The following is a 12,893-nucleotide window of genomic DNA, read 5'->3' on the forward strand; positions in this document are numbered from 1 at the left end:
AGGATTTCAAGTTGGCCCTCGCATCCTTTGATTTTTCTGAAAGTGGCCCCTAGACTTTGGACACCCCTGATTTCATATTTTATTTTATTTATACACATGCTTAGTGTTTTACGAGAAAAGAATGCTTTTGTATAATCCTGCTAACAAATTAAACAAGTCCTATTAAGCATCTATGGCAAACACAAAGTAACTGTTTACATTTGTCACTGTCTCTTTTAACATACTAATAGTGATTTTATTCAGTGACTGTCATAAGAAAAAAATCAAGTATTTCACAAGGATCTCACATGCTTAATATATGAGGAAAAAGAATATGGTACAGCATTTTGGTTAGGTGAGTTTCTTAGAAAAAACACAATCTTGGTATATTCAGCCTAGTATTTTATTAATAATCATAATAATGTTCTTCTACTGCTAGCATTAGCCATTAAGAAAGCCTCAACTCTTTCAACTCAAAGCCTCTAATCTGCTTTGTATATAACATTGTATAATATGACACCAAGTGAATGCATGTTTGTCCATTTTCTTAAAAGCCTTTTCAACTAAATATATACAAAGTTGGTGCATTTGTGCCGCCCACTTTTTTTTCTTTATGAAAATGGGTTGGTTGTTAATCTGTTGTTGTATTTTATCCTTTGTTCATGTCATTGCTTTTCCAACAAGTGCTGTACAGACAGATGAATGACTTTCAAAAACCTATCTTAGTATTTATCGAAAATCTGCCAATCATAGCCCACGCCTTTCCAAGAGGTCGTCTCACAGTTCTGAGCGGTTTTGGGGTCGTCGGTAATCCATTTCACCCCTGTTACTTTTTTTGTAACTATCACTAATAATAATAATCTTGTGTACATGCTTGAGTGGAGCCCAGACCTCGACCGTGGGAATTGCTACTTTGCTCCGAAGGGATCAAGTGCGGCAGAGTGAATATTTGGGATGATGTGGATGAGTAAGCATGTGGCCTATTTTGCCTCAAAGACCTTGTGGAAAGTTCTGCTCTATTCAAGGGAACAACAACCCACCCTGAGGAACATTATTAAGAGTCTGAAGCAGTGGTTCTTAACCTTGCTAAAAGTACCGAACCCCATGAGTTTCACCTATGCATTAATGGAACACTTCAGAATTAGAAAAAAAAATCCAATTCAAAACCAATACAGTCCCTGACAAAAGTCTTGTCGCTTATCCATTTTGTAGAAAAAATTGCTAATAGCCTGACTTTTAAGTATTCAATTGGTTTCAGAAATGGCTCATATGAAAGCTAAGACCCTCCCAAATGATGCTGAATGTACAAAAATATATTTGTTTCACTGAAAAAAGATATATCATTTAATGAAGACATAAAGGTCAAATTTTGGCAATACAAAAGTTTTGTCGCCTACAGAAAGTAGTGTGAAAATTGAACAAAAAATGTACTTCAAATACGTTACATAACATAAGTGAATTAATTAGTGGTGCTGTGAGATCCAAATTTAATATTTTGAATGATATCCATGGGCTTGAGGAACTACATCCATCCGGTTCGGCAAAGATTCATACAATTTATTGGTGAAGTCATCAGGAACATCAAAGAAAGCAGTTTTGCATGCCTCCCAGAGTTCATCTACATTCTTGGGTTTCGTCTTCCATGCTTCCTCTTTCAACCTGTTCATGTCTGGTGACTAGGCTGGCCAGTCCTGGAGGATCTTGATCTTCTTTGCCTTGAGGAACTTTGAGGTAGAGATTGAAGCATGCGATAGAGCACCATCCTGCTACAGAATTTGTCCCTTTTTATTGTTAGGAATGTAAGAGGCAGCTAAGATTTGTTGATATTTCAGACTATTTATGTTGCCTTCCACACTGCAGATCTCTTGCACACCCCCATACTGGATGTAACCACAGACCATGATTTTGCCACCACTAAACTTCACTGTTTTCTGAGTGAATCTCGGATCCATGCGGGCTCCAGTCGGTCTCCTGCAATATTTGCGGCGACTGTGGTGTAATTCAATGGATTCATCTGAAAAACTTTTGCCACAAAACAGTGAAGTTTGATGGTGGCAAAATCATGGTCTGGGGTTACATCCAGTATGGGGGTGTGCGAGAGATCTGCAGGGTGGAAGGCAACATAAATAGTCTGAAATATCAACAAATCTTAGCTGCCTCTTACATTCCTAACCATAAAAAGGGACAAATTCTGCAGCAGGATGGTGCTCCATCACATACTTCAATCTCTACCTCAAAGTTCCTCAAGGCAAAGAAGATCAAGATCCTCCAGGACTGGCCAGCCCATTCAACAGACATTAACAGGATGAAAGAGGAAGCATGGAAGACGAAACCCAAGAATGTTGATGAACTCTGGGGGGCATGCAAGACTGATTTATTTGATGTTCCTGATGACTTCATCAATAAAGTGTATGAATCCTTGCCGAACCGCATGGATGCAGTCCTTCAAGCCCATGGAAGTCATACAAAATATTACATTTGGATCTCACAGCACCACTACTTAATTCGCTTGTTATGTAACATGTTTGTATTTGAAGTACATTTTTTGTTCTATTTTCACACGACTTTCTGTCGGCGCCAAATTTTTGTCTTGCCAAAATTTGACATTTATGTCTTCTTTAAATGATATATCGTTTTTCAGTGAAAGATATATTTTTGTCCATTCAACATCATTTGGGAGAGTCCTATATGAGCCATTTCTGAAACCAATTGAATAGTTAAAAGTCAGGTAATTAGCAATTGTTTCTACAAAATGGATAAGCGACAAGACTTTTGTCAGGGACTGTACATCTTACCTTATTTTTTCTCATTTTAACAGCATGTCTGTAAACACGTAAAAATTTGAGTCCATACTGCAAATCAGTCTGTTGTACTTTTTCATACCAACTGTGAGTCAACCTTCCACTGAGCAAAACAGCTTCTCCTCCCATCAGATAGAGAATAAGCAGTTGAAAGAAATGGAATAAAGCATGTAAATTAGGGGCAAGACAGTCAAAAACCCAATCTAACATGCCACTTAGATTTAGTCAGCGTATGACAATATTGCCCTGCGGGTCCTTTGCCGAACCCCTGAGACTTTCTCACCGAACCCAGGTTAAGAACCACTGGTCTGAGGGATTCCATCCACCATTGCTAAGATCTGAAGGCTATGCGGGAAAAGAAGGAACATGTAAATTTGTCTACGCAGTTTGATCTCATGCTTAAGTGTGTTTGCCTTTATCAAAGAAAATAAATGACATACAAACATTGATCATTGTGCTTTGTGGTTGTGATCTTGTTGCCGGTCAGTGAAGCCTCAGTGATCACCGACTCAATAAATAAAGAAGAACCATAAACACTGGACGTGGTGTTATTCTGTCCATTGTGCCAATAGATGTTATTTACATGAGCTTAGCCTTGATGTCGAGAGTGGCTTGGAAACTGTGATGGAAAAGATATAAATTTGGGACACATCATCAGTCGTGTTCCAACGAGTCAGGGTGTTTCGGCCTTTATCATTAGACACCCTCATCGATGGTGGCCAGTGACTGGTAGATCACGGGCATGCCCGATTAGAGGTTGTTAAAATGCTCCAGCTCAAGGGACTAAGCAAAGCAGAGACGTCCTCTTCCCTGGGTCAAGCCTAGTGCTGACCGCATACCTCGCTTGTAGCAGTTTCTTGCGCTCAAAGGCCTCCACAACTGAATACCCCCATGGGACTCTAAGCCCCATAATGTAGAGCAGGGGTCCCCAACGACTGGGCCGCGGACCGGTCCGTGGCGCATTTGGTACCGGGCTGCGCAGAAATGATAAATAATTTATTGACGACTCAATTCTGGCTGATTGACTTCGGCCTGTGCCGCTTAATTATAATAATACATTTTATTAACACACCAATATCCCTTTCTACTCTAAATATACAACTACAGGATAGGAGGTCGTCATAGAAATGCATTGATTGGACTGTTAGCAGTACATCTTGTTTTGTATATACACTCACCGGCAGCTTCATTAGGTACACCTGTCCAACTGCCCGTTAACACTTAATTTCTAATCAGCCAATCACATGGCGGCAACTCAGTGCATTTAGGCATATAGACATGGTTTAAGAAAATCTCCTGCAGTTCAAACCGAGCATCAGTATGGGGAAGAAAGGTGATTTGAGTGACTTTGAACGTGGCATGGTTGTTGGTGCCAGAAGGGCTGGTCTAAGTATTTCAGAAACTGCACGGAAATTGCAGTTCAGAAATTGAACGGATAAATGAGTCTCGGCGTTTTGCTTTGCTGCGTGCATTCGCACATTGACTTGACTCGTCATCGTTACTCAGATATCTGCAGCAGCTGGGGAAACCTCCATGCCGTCTGTGGAATAAAATAAATAATAAATATTGGTGGAAATGGATGACGCTACACAAGCACTTTATTATGCTTGTTGTTAACACTTGTGTATGTTAATCTGATGTTGGTAGATTGTTTTCTTCTTGGAGATGAAATGCATGTGTGGCAGCTTGGCATTTTTTTTTTTTTTTTTTTACATAGCGTTTTAACAGTCGCAGTCATATTTTCGGAATCAAGGCATCGTGTACTGGAACAGCATTCCGGCCCTGAATCTTATACCGGAACTGCGTTCCTGACCGTTCTGGCCCACTTTCACCCCTGGTTATTGCCACCACCTGTAAACTGGCTGCAAGTTGATTTAGTTAATACCACCACCTGTTATGTGCCACAGGTAAGTATAGGGTGCTGTTAATTACACAAATTAGAGAAGCAACACCATTTTTCAAAGGGTGCCAATACTTTTGTCCAGCCCATTTTTGGAGTTTTGTGTAAAATGATGATTTTTTCCCCCCAATTCTCCTTTGCGTTTTTTCATTGCAAGCAAAATAAATGAAGATATTACTGCCAAAGCACTTGTAATTGCAATCATTTTCTGGGAGAAATTGAGCATTATCCGACAGAATTGCAGGGGTGTCAATACTTTTGGCCAGCAGTGTAGAAATATTTTCACAAAGTATTTTCTTGGCATGATGACTACAGCTCATAACTGTGCATGAGGAATAATGCTTAAACATTAAAAATCCTAAAATTACAGCACTGAGAGCAGCCAAATTCAAATGATCATCTTTCATACCTCTGACACTTTTTCATCCCAATCACCTACTCTGCAAAGCTTAAGTTGAACCGTTATCATAGAATTCATTTTCTTACCTCTGTGACCTTCAACCTTACAACCAGCCAATTTTAATCTTTTTCTTTTCATATTACAAAAATATCCCACAAGTTCCTTTATCCCTTCTTGAGTTATCTAGAACACAGACATATGAAACCTAATACCCAAAAATATTTTGGAATGTTTTTTTTTTTTTTTTTATTAAGCAAAAATAGTACTCTGAAATTGTACTTGATTAGAAATGTACAATAATAACAAATAGAAAGTACAAAATACATGTTACGTGGACATTGCGGTTCTCCTGTCCAAAACAAAATTCTGCAAGCTGCAGTACTATTATCATTTTTTGCTCAGCATAAATAACATGCATGTATTGTATTATTACCAATCAGCTGAAATCCACACACAGAAACTTGTTCATTATCACATAACTGCACTGAATCTGACCAAAACATGACACTACCCATTATTATTATTTTTTTAACGCTCAACCTTTTAGTTATTTACTATTACCATGCACTGTTGGTGCATGTATTAAAGCAGCAGCAAAAGTGTTGGTGTCAGAGGCCCCTCCCACCGCGTTGCCACTGATGACTAATGGGTCTGTTGTCAGCGCTGGCGGGGGGATAAATAGCTGCGGCACACAATGAGATAAAGAGACGGCACGGCACATTTGCTAACATTAAGCCGGGTCGTCTAAACAGAAAAGGTGTCGTCCTTGTTTCCACACACCGGAGGGCTTGTACATTCATTTCCGAGCTGTTGAGCTGGGAGGCTCGGGGTTCCCCCCCGACCAGAGGGGTGATGCGATAACAGAGAGGGACTGAGCTAATTCATTAAAACATAACATGAATGGCGTAGCAATAACAGCAGTGATGGGTGATATGTCAGCTGCTTGTAAATAGCAGGAGGAAGGCCTTTGGATGACCACCACCTCCCAGGCAGGGCTCAAGTTGTTTCATTCAAAAACACTTAACTCATTGGCTGCCACTTGATCTGCTCTAAAATGGAACTGTATCTACATTGAGCACACCGTTACTTTGGAATATTACCACTTAGTCTTAAAACACAGACTAAGGAAACAGATCAATGGGTATCACTAATGTCACAAGGAAGGGTGGGCAGTCTGGGACACTCAAATGATTGGCTAAAACAGTACAGACATTTAAAAATGTCTGCCACCATTTATGATAAGCAATTCTGGAAATTGCTGACTTTTATTTGTATTCTCCACAGTTAAAACTGCTGGAATGCACATGATAAATGTCTTGACTGTCTTTTTAACCTAAGTTTTTTTTTTTGCCGTCAACGGTTCTATTCATCGCCCGTTTGGCCATATTCCTCCCTCAGCAGTTTGAGCACGTTGTCCGAGTACTCGTCTCGGGGACGTCCCATCCCGCTCAGTCGCACTGGCTGTAGGTCAGGGTGCGGTGGGACGAAGGAGGACGGGCAGTGTAACTCGTTTAATGTGAACCAGAAGGCATCGGGGTCAACCTGGATCAAGTGGTGAAAAACACTGTGGAGAGGAAAACATTTTGGGATGGATTCATCAAGTCTTGTGGGTGTATAAAATTGGGTACGTGATCCAACATGTCAAGATATCTTAGAGGCATAACTTGTAAGCAGGGGTGAAAGTCATACTTGGAGATTAAGGGGGGCCAAAAATATCATTGTATGTAATTGAATTTCCTGTACACGAATTTAAATTTAAGAGTTTCCTGGTAAAATGTTGTCTATAAAAGTTGTAAAGCAGTGGTCTCCAAACTATTCCACACAGGGCCGCAGTGGGTGCAGGGTTTCACTCCAACAAAACAAGACAACACCATTTCACCAATCTGGTGTTTTATAAGTGTAACCAGTTGATTGCAGTCAGGTGATTCTTGTTTTTGTAGAAACCACATTGGTTAAAAGTAGGGTTGTTCCGATCATGTTTTTTTTGCTCCCTATCCGATCCCGATCGTTTTAGTTTGAGTATCTGCCGATCCCGATATTTCCCGATCCGATTGCTATTTTTTGCTCCTCATTCAATTCCAATCATTCCCGATAATTTTTCCCGACCATATACATTTTGGCAATGCATTAAGAAAAAAATGAATAAAACTCGGACGAATATATACATTCAACATACAGTACATAACAGGGGTCGCGTTAACCGAATATTTTCCGTCGTTGACCGTTTTTTTAAAACGGTGACGGAAAAAACTGAAGTCCGTCTGTCATTTTGACAGGTTGCAATTCACACCCCAGACCACAGGGTAGCGAGTGAGCATATTAATTACCTATTGTCTCTCTTAATGCATGACGTCGTTGGCTATTCTGTCAGAATATTGTAGCGTCACCGGGGTCTGGCGGCGGCACCGTGATTGACACATTAACGCGAGGTTCTTATTGGTGCACCCGGTGTGCCAGCGCGTCATCCAATTGGTGGACTAGATTGCCGCCTGTGAATAGACCCCAATCACATGACGTCACAACTCTGCCCCCCTGACTGGAGCCGCCATATTGTGTGTCAGCTCGTCGTGTTTACACATTACCGCTACGTACATGCCTCCTATTACGGCGTGTTTTTCTGCTCGTTAACGTTAATAATCAAAATGGTGAAGGCGTATGTGGCGGTTGGTTGCAGTAACAGAGAAGATAGACGGAGAGACGTGAAGTTCTACCGTATTCTGAGAGACCCGAAGAGGAGAGCGAGATGGACTGCTGTAATTCAACAAGAAATCTGGGCACCAAACGATCACCACAGACTATGTAGTAGTCATTTTATATCTGGTAAGATACATTTAATATATATTTAGAAGATTTGGGGCTGACAACCACAATTAAGATCATTGTGTGACGTTGGTGATTGGGGTCTATATAGTTGCCTCTTTTTCTTTGGGGGCGGAGTTGTTGTTTTGTTGGTGTTGTTGGCGGTAAGCAGAGTAAAAAGAGGGATAAAAATACCACGACTTCCGTGTCTAATTTTTCGCCGCCAAGCAAGCGTTACAATATTAATTAAAAATGATTGAAAACTAAATTCTATTGAATATGTCATCATTATCATTTTAAAAATTTAAGTGACGGGTAAAAATAGATTATGACCGGATTTTTATGACCCTGTCAGTCGAAATGACAGACAACGAAAATGTCTAGCGCAACCTCTGGTACATTAGTACTGTATTTGTTTATTATGACAATAAATCCTCAAGATGGCATTTACATTATTAACATTCTTTCTGTGAGAGGGATCCACGGATAGAAAGACTTGTGACTTTGTCTATTGTGACTAAATATTGCCATCTAGTGTATTTGTTGAGCTTTCAGTAAATGATACTGCAGCCCTGCCCCAATGCATGATGGGGAGTGGAACCATGATGGGAAGTAAAACCATGACTGTGCGTCGTGCTACCAATGGATATATCTTCTCTGCTTTGGGAAATAACTTAAGGTGTCAAGACAAAGATCAATTGCCACCTTGCTTCCCCACATTGCATCCCATGATATTTCTAATCAGAGGGTTTGCAAGGTTATATCCGATTGAAGGAAGGCTCCAAAGACTGCCAAAATTCACTCTGCTCATTTAGTGCTGCCTTTACACTTTCTACATAGGTAAAATGGCGTTATTACAGATTGAGCCCGACAATGAGTGAGAGAGGGTCGTGCAACGCATATATTCATAGCATTATATATTTTAATGTGATACATTTTGTAATAAATTAATTGCTGCCGATATCGGGATATTTTTGATAACCCTACCTTAAGCCTAAATTAAAGACTCTGGATAATTGTATCATATTATGTCTGTAACGTTAAATACAATTAGAAAACGATTTAATTAAAAAATATATATATTAAAAAAAGGCATGGCCGATATTTTTTTGCCGATTCCGATAGTTTGAAAATGACGTGATCGGACCCGATCGATCGGGAGGTCTGTGCTTGATTGGTTTGAACAAAAACCAGGACCCACAGCGGCCCTCGAGGACCGGTTTGGAGACCCCTGTTGTAAAGCAATAAAACAAACAACAAAAATGAATGAAATGAACAAAAAAAGTATTTTTTATGAAGGGCCAAAATTATTTTTCAAACATATCATGTGACTAGCACCTTAAAGATGGTAATTTGCTTTGCTTAGCCAAAACCACTGGAGGACAGAAGATGCAAGCTGGATATTCGTAATTTTTTCAAACCACAGCTTTCAAAAGCGATAACAACTACTGAACGAGAACCGAGGATTGACCATGACACACCGGCGTGCACCGCCAAAATGGTGAGCTTGAGTTTGCCACACTAAAGACGTTAATTGTACAACAGAGGCCCCACCGGGCGTACCATATTCAATGGATGATGATGTTGGCCAGGCATAGCTGTTCTAAGCTAAGCTAGTCTAAGCTTTAGAATTCCCCTAAAAAATGATGTGAAACTAACAACAACAACAAAAATGCTCGTCAACGTATTACCGTATTTTTGACTATAAGTCGCACCTGAGTATAAATGGCATTTTTTGGGGGAAATTTATTTGATAGAATCCAGCACCAAGAACAGACATAACATCTTGAAAGGCAATTTAAAATAAAAATACAATAGAGAACAACATGCTGAATTAGTGTACAGTATGATAATGTACATGATGCATGAACAACGAAATGCGAACGTGGCCGGTATGTTAACGTAACACAGCTATTAAGAGTTATTCCGATAATTACAGCATAAAGAACATGCTAACAAGTTTACCAAACCATCAGAGTCACTCCAAAACACAAAAATAACATATGAAATGATATAATAATGTGTAAATAATTTCACACATAACGTTCTCTAGAGAATAAGTCGCACCCCCAGCCAAACTATGAAAAAAACTGCGCACTTAACACTTGTGTAAATTTGACGTTAGTAGATTGTTTTCCTCTTGGAGATGCCTGTGTGGCAGCCAGGCAGGTTGTTTTTAGCATGGGGTTTTGACAGTTGCTGTCATATTTTTGGGATCAAAGCACCATTTTACCCTGTGCCGGCGCAGAATCTCTTAACGGGATGCCGTTCTGGCCCACTTTCACCCCTGCTTATAAGTATTTAGTATTTATCATCCAGGGTTAATTGACTTCAACGCTTAAAGAATATTAATGATAAAATATTACTTTAACCCTTGCCTGTAAAAAGGTTTTATGATGGATCAAATTCAATAACTTCATTCACACGCCTGGCGAGGTGATTTAACTCGGAATAGGTGATGTTTGTTTTTACCTCAGGCAGGCCTCTTGCAGTTTGATGGGTTGTCTGCAGCTTAGGTAGGGCAGGCATGCTTCGCAAACAACGTCTAAGTCTGCTTCAGCTGAAAATACACAGATCAGCAAACAAGACATAGAAAAGATCAAGAAAAAGGCCAGGAATTATTTAGTATTCATTTTGTTTTTTTGCAGGTCATATATATTAAAACTGTCTTATGACCTCAGATTAGACATGTGCCAGTTACTGGTTTCACGGTTTACCGTGGTGTGAAAACGTCGCGGTTTCAAAACCACTAAAATTTTCCGTCATACCTTAGTACGGTATTCGCTATTTTTCATGTGCCAAAATGCAGCCGAAGTGGCTTGGTGCAGCAGCACTCACCCTTCCCCTGTTTGTTGCCGTGAGTGTCAGTAGCCACGTTTACATGCTGACTTTTATTCATACCGATTCAAATCATTCCAAATGGAAATTTCACATCAGCTGTTTACATGTCACTTCATCTATTCCGATCCAGCGTTTACATGTGACTGCCTTTATTCCGAAAGGACGTTTGACAACTGCCGTCTGACATGCGCAAATTAATCAAAACAAAGCGTCAGGTTGCAAAACATGGAGATTGATCGTCAGATCAGCTGCTGTTTTAACTTTTCGAGTGGAAACAAAACTTCAGAATGATACGCCGTTCATTTAAAAAGTTGTGTGGGTGCGCTGTGCGTGTGCTTGGAAGCCATGTTGCTAGTGACGTTACTTGCGTCACCAAGTGACGTCACCGCGTCAGTACGGAGCATGCGCAGAAAGAACGCAACCAGACACCATTCCGCTTCCCTGTTTACATGATATAATTTTACTTCTAATCGGTTTGGGAAAAGGAATATTCCACCCCTGTGAATCGGAATGAAGTTCCATTCGGTTTGGGCCTGTTCATTCCGAATGAGGTGTTTATATGGAACACATTTATTCGGTTTGAACAAATATTCCGATTATAATTGGAATATTTGGCTCCATGTAAATGTGGCAAGTGACGCTATTCTGCTAAACAGCCAGCAAACCCAAAAACACACCCTCCAAACACAAGGGGTACTTTTCTTCAATTTATTGAGCTCTCAAATCGTGGTGAAATATACAAATGAATACATTTAAAACGTTGTACAATTCGATTTTTCCACGCGTGATTAGGTTCAACAGGATAGCAGTAGCACCATTAAAAGGTTCGCCAAAAACAAAACACACATTTTCCTTTCAAGTTCAATATACAAACTAACTAAAACTTACAAAGACGAATGTTAGCCTAGGCTAAGCTGGGAGAGCAGCTTCGTCGAGATTCTATGTCTCACAGCCGCTGAGTGAGAAACAAGCTTGAGTGGAAGAAGGGGGGAAGAAAAAGGATCGCGTCAAAAGATCGCTATTAGAGAAAGGAGGTCTCACGCCTCACTTTTTTTTTGTAGATGAAACCTTTCCTCAACAATATTTACATTTTAACTAATTTATAAAACTAACTTATACATTTTTAACTAACTTAACTTTAATTAACTTATGAATTCTTTGTTCTTTTTAACACAAAGGCATGGCATCATGTAGACCAGAGTTGACACAGTGGCTGAAAATGGCGAAACTTCACTTGAGCCCCCCCCCCTCCCCCCCTCTAAAAAAGCCATACAGTATATATTTTTATTTAGAAGTGTTTTAACTTTTTTATAGCAATTATCTTGTTCTTACTCTAATATTGAGCAACTTGAGCTGTGGCTGTGAGTATAGTCTAGGTTCTATTTATTTTAATTTTATATAAAATATTTGTTATTTTTTGTTAATTTATCTATTTTCACATTATATTCATGTTCCAATTTGCAAATATGTTTTGAAAAAAAATCCTGTTCAATGGAAAAAAAAAATTATTTTTCTTTTTTTTTTTTTTTTTTTTTTAAAACCCATACATCTCAAAATTTTGGAGCTATAATTGCAGTACCGTGATACCGTGAAACCGCGGTATTTTTGCTCACGGTTATCGTACCGTCAAAATCTCATACCGGCACATGCCTACCTCAGATTAAAACATATCTAACAAATTGGCTGCCATTGACGGCACATTCATTTGAACAGAGACGGGTTAGCAGCACAAAAACAATATATACTGTGTCCTATATTAAATAAATTATATCGTTAGGCAATTACTGTAATTTTCGGAATGGACATACAACTAACATTTTGGCATCATAATCATTGAACATTACTGCTAAAGGAGGCATGCGGGACATTCTAATGAAGTGGAGGTTCTTGTATGGCCGGGACAAACCCCAGACCTCAACATTATTGAGCATTTATGGTCAGTTTTAGATCTGTTTTTGAGCGGAAAGACAAAAATTAATAGAACAAAAATTACAGTGTCATTGGACAGAGGGACAGTTTTTATTTTTGCTGCAGGCAGTATCGACCGAGCCCCAGACATGGGACCCCCAATTTGGCCAACTTTCAAAATTGTCCGATATGTATGTGTGATACATCAATGGAAATCTCTCTTAAAATCTCAATTTTCTTGGGGAAGAAACATTTTGAAAAGGAG

At 39.5% G+C, this 12,893-nt stretch overlaps 1 protein-coding gene across 1 annotated transcript in view; it reads right to left on the reverse strand.

The window, feature by feature from the left end:
- Positions 1–2,552: 2,552 nt before the first annotated feature.
- tti1 (TELO2 interacting protein 1) overlaps positions 2,553–12,893 on the reverse strand; it is a 43,623-nt gene continuing 33,282 nt past the window's right edge. Inside the window, exons 13-14 of the mRNA XM_057830378.1 lie at positions 10,352–10,439; positions 2,553–6,644 (exon numbers count right to left, since the gene is read on the reverse strand). Of these exons, the coding sequence (XP_057686361.1) occupies positions 6,443–6,644; positions 10,352–10,439 (290 nt within the window). The 3' untranslated portion in view covers positions 2,553–6,442. The remainder of the gene's footprint in view (positions 6,645–10,351; positions 10,440–12,893) is intronic.

The sequence above is a fragment of the Corythoichthys intestinalis genome, chromosome 2, assembly GCF_030265065.1.
Source record: "Corythoichthys intestinalis isolate RoL2023-P3 chromosome 2, ASM3026506v1, whole genome shotgun sequence".
Taxonomy (NCBI): Eukaryota; Metazoa; Chordata; class Actinopteri; order Syngnathiformes; family Syngnathidae; genus Corythoichthys; species Corythoichthys intestinalis.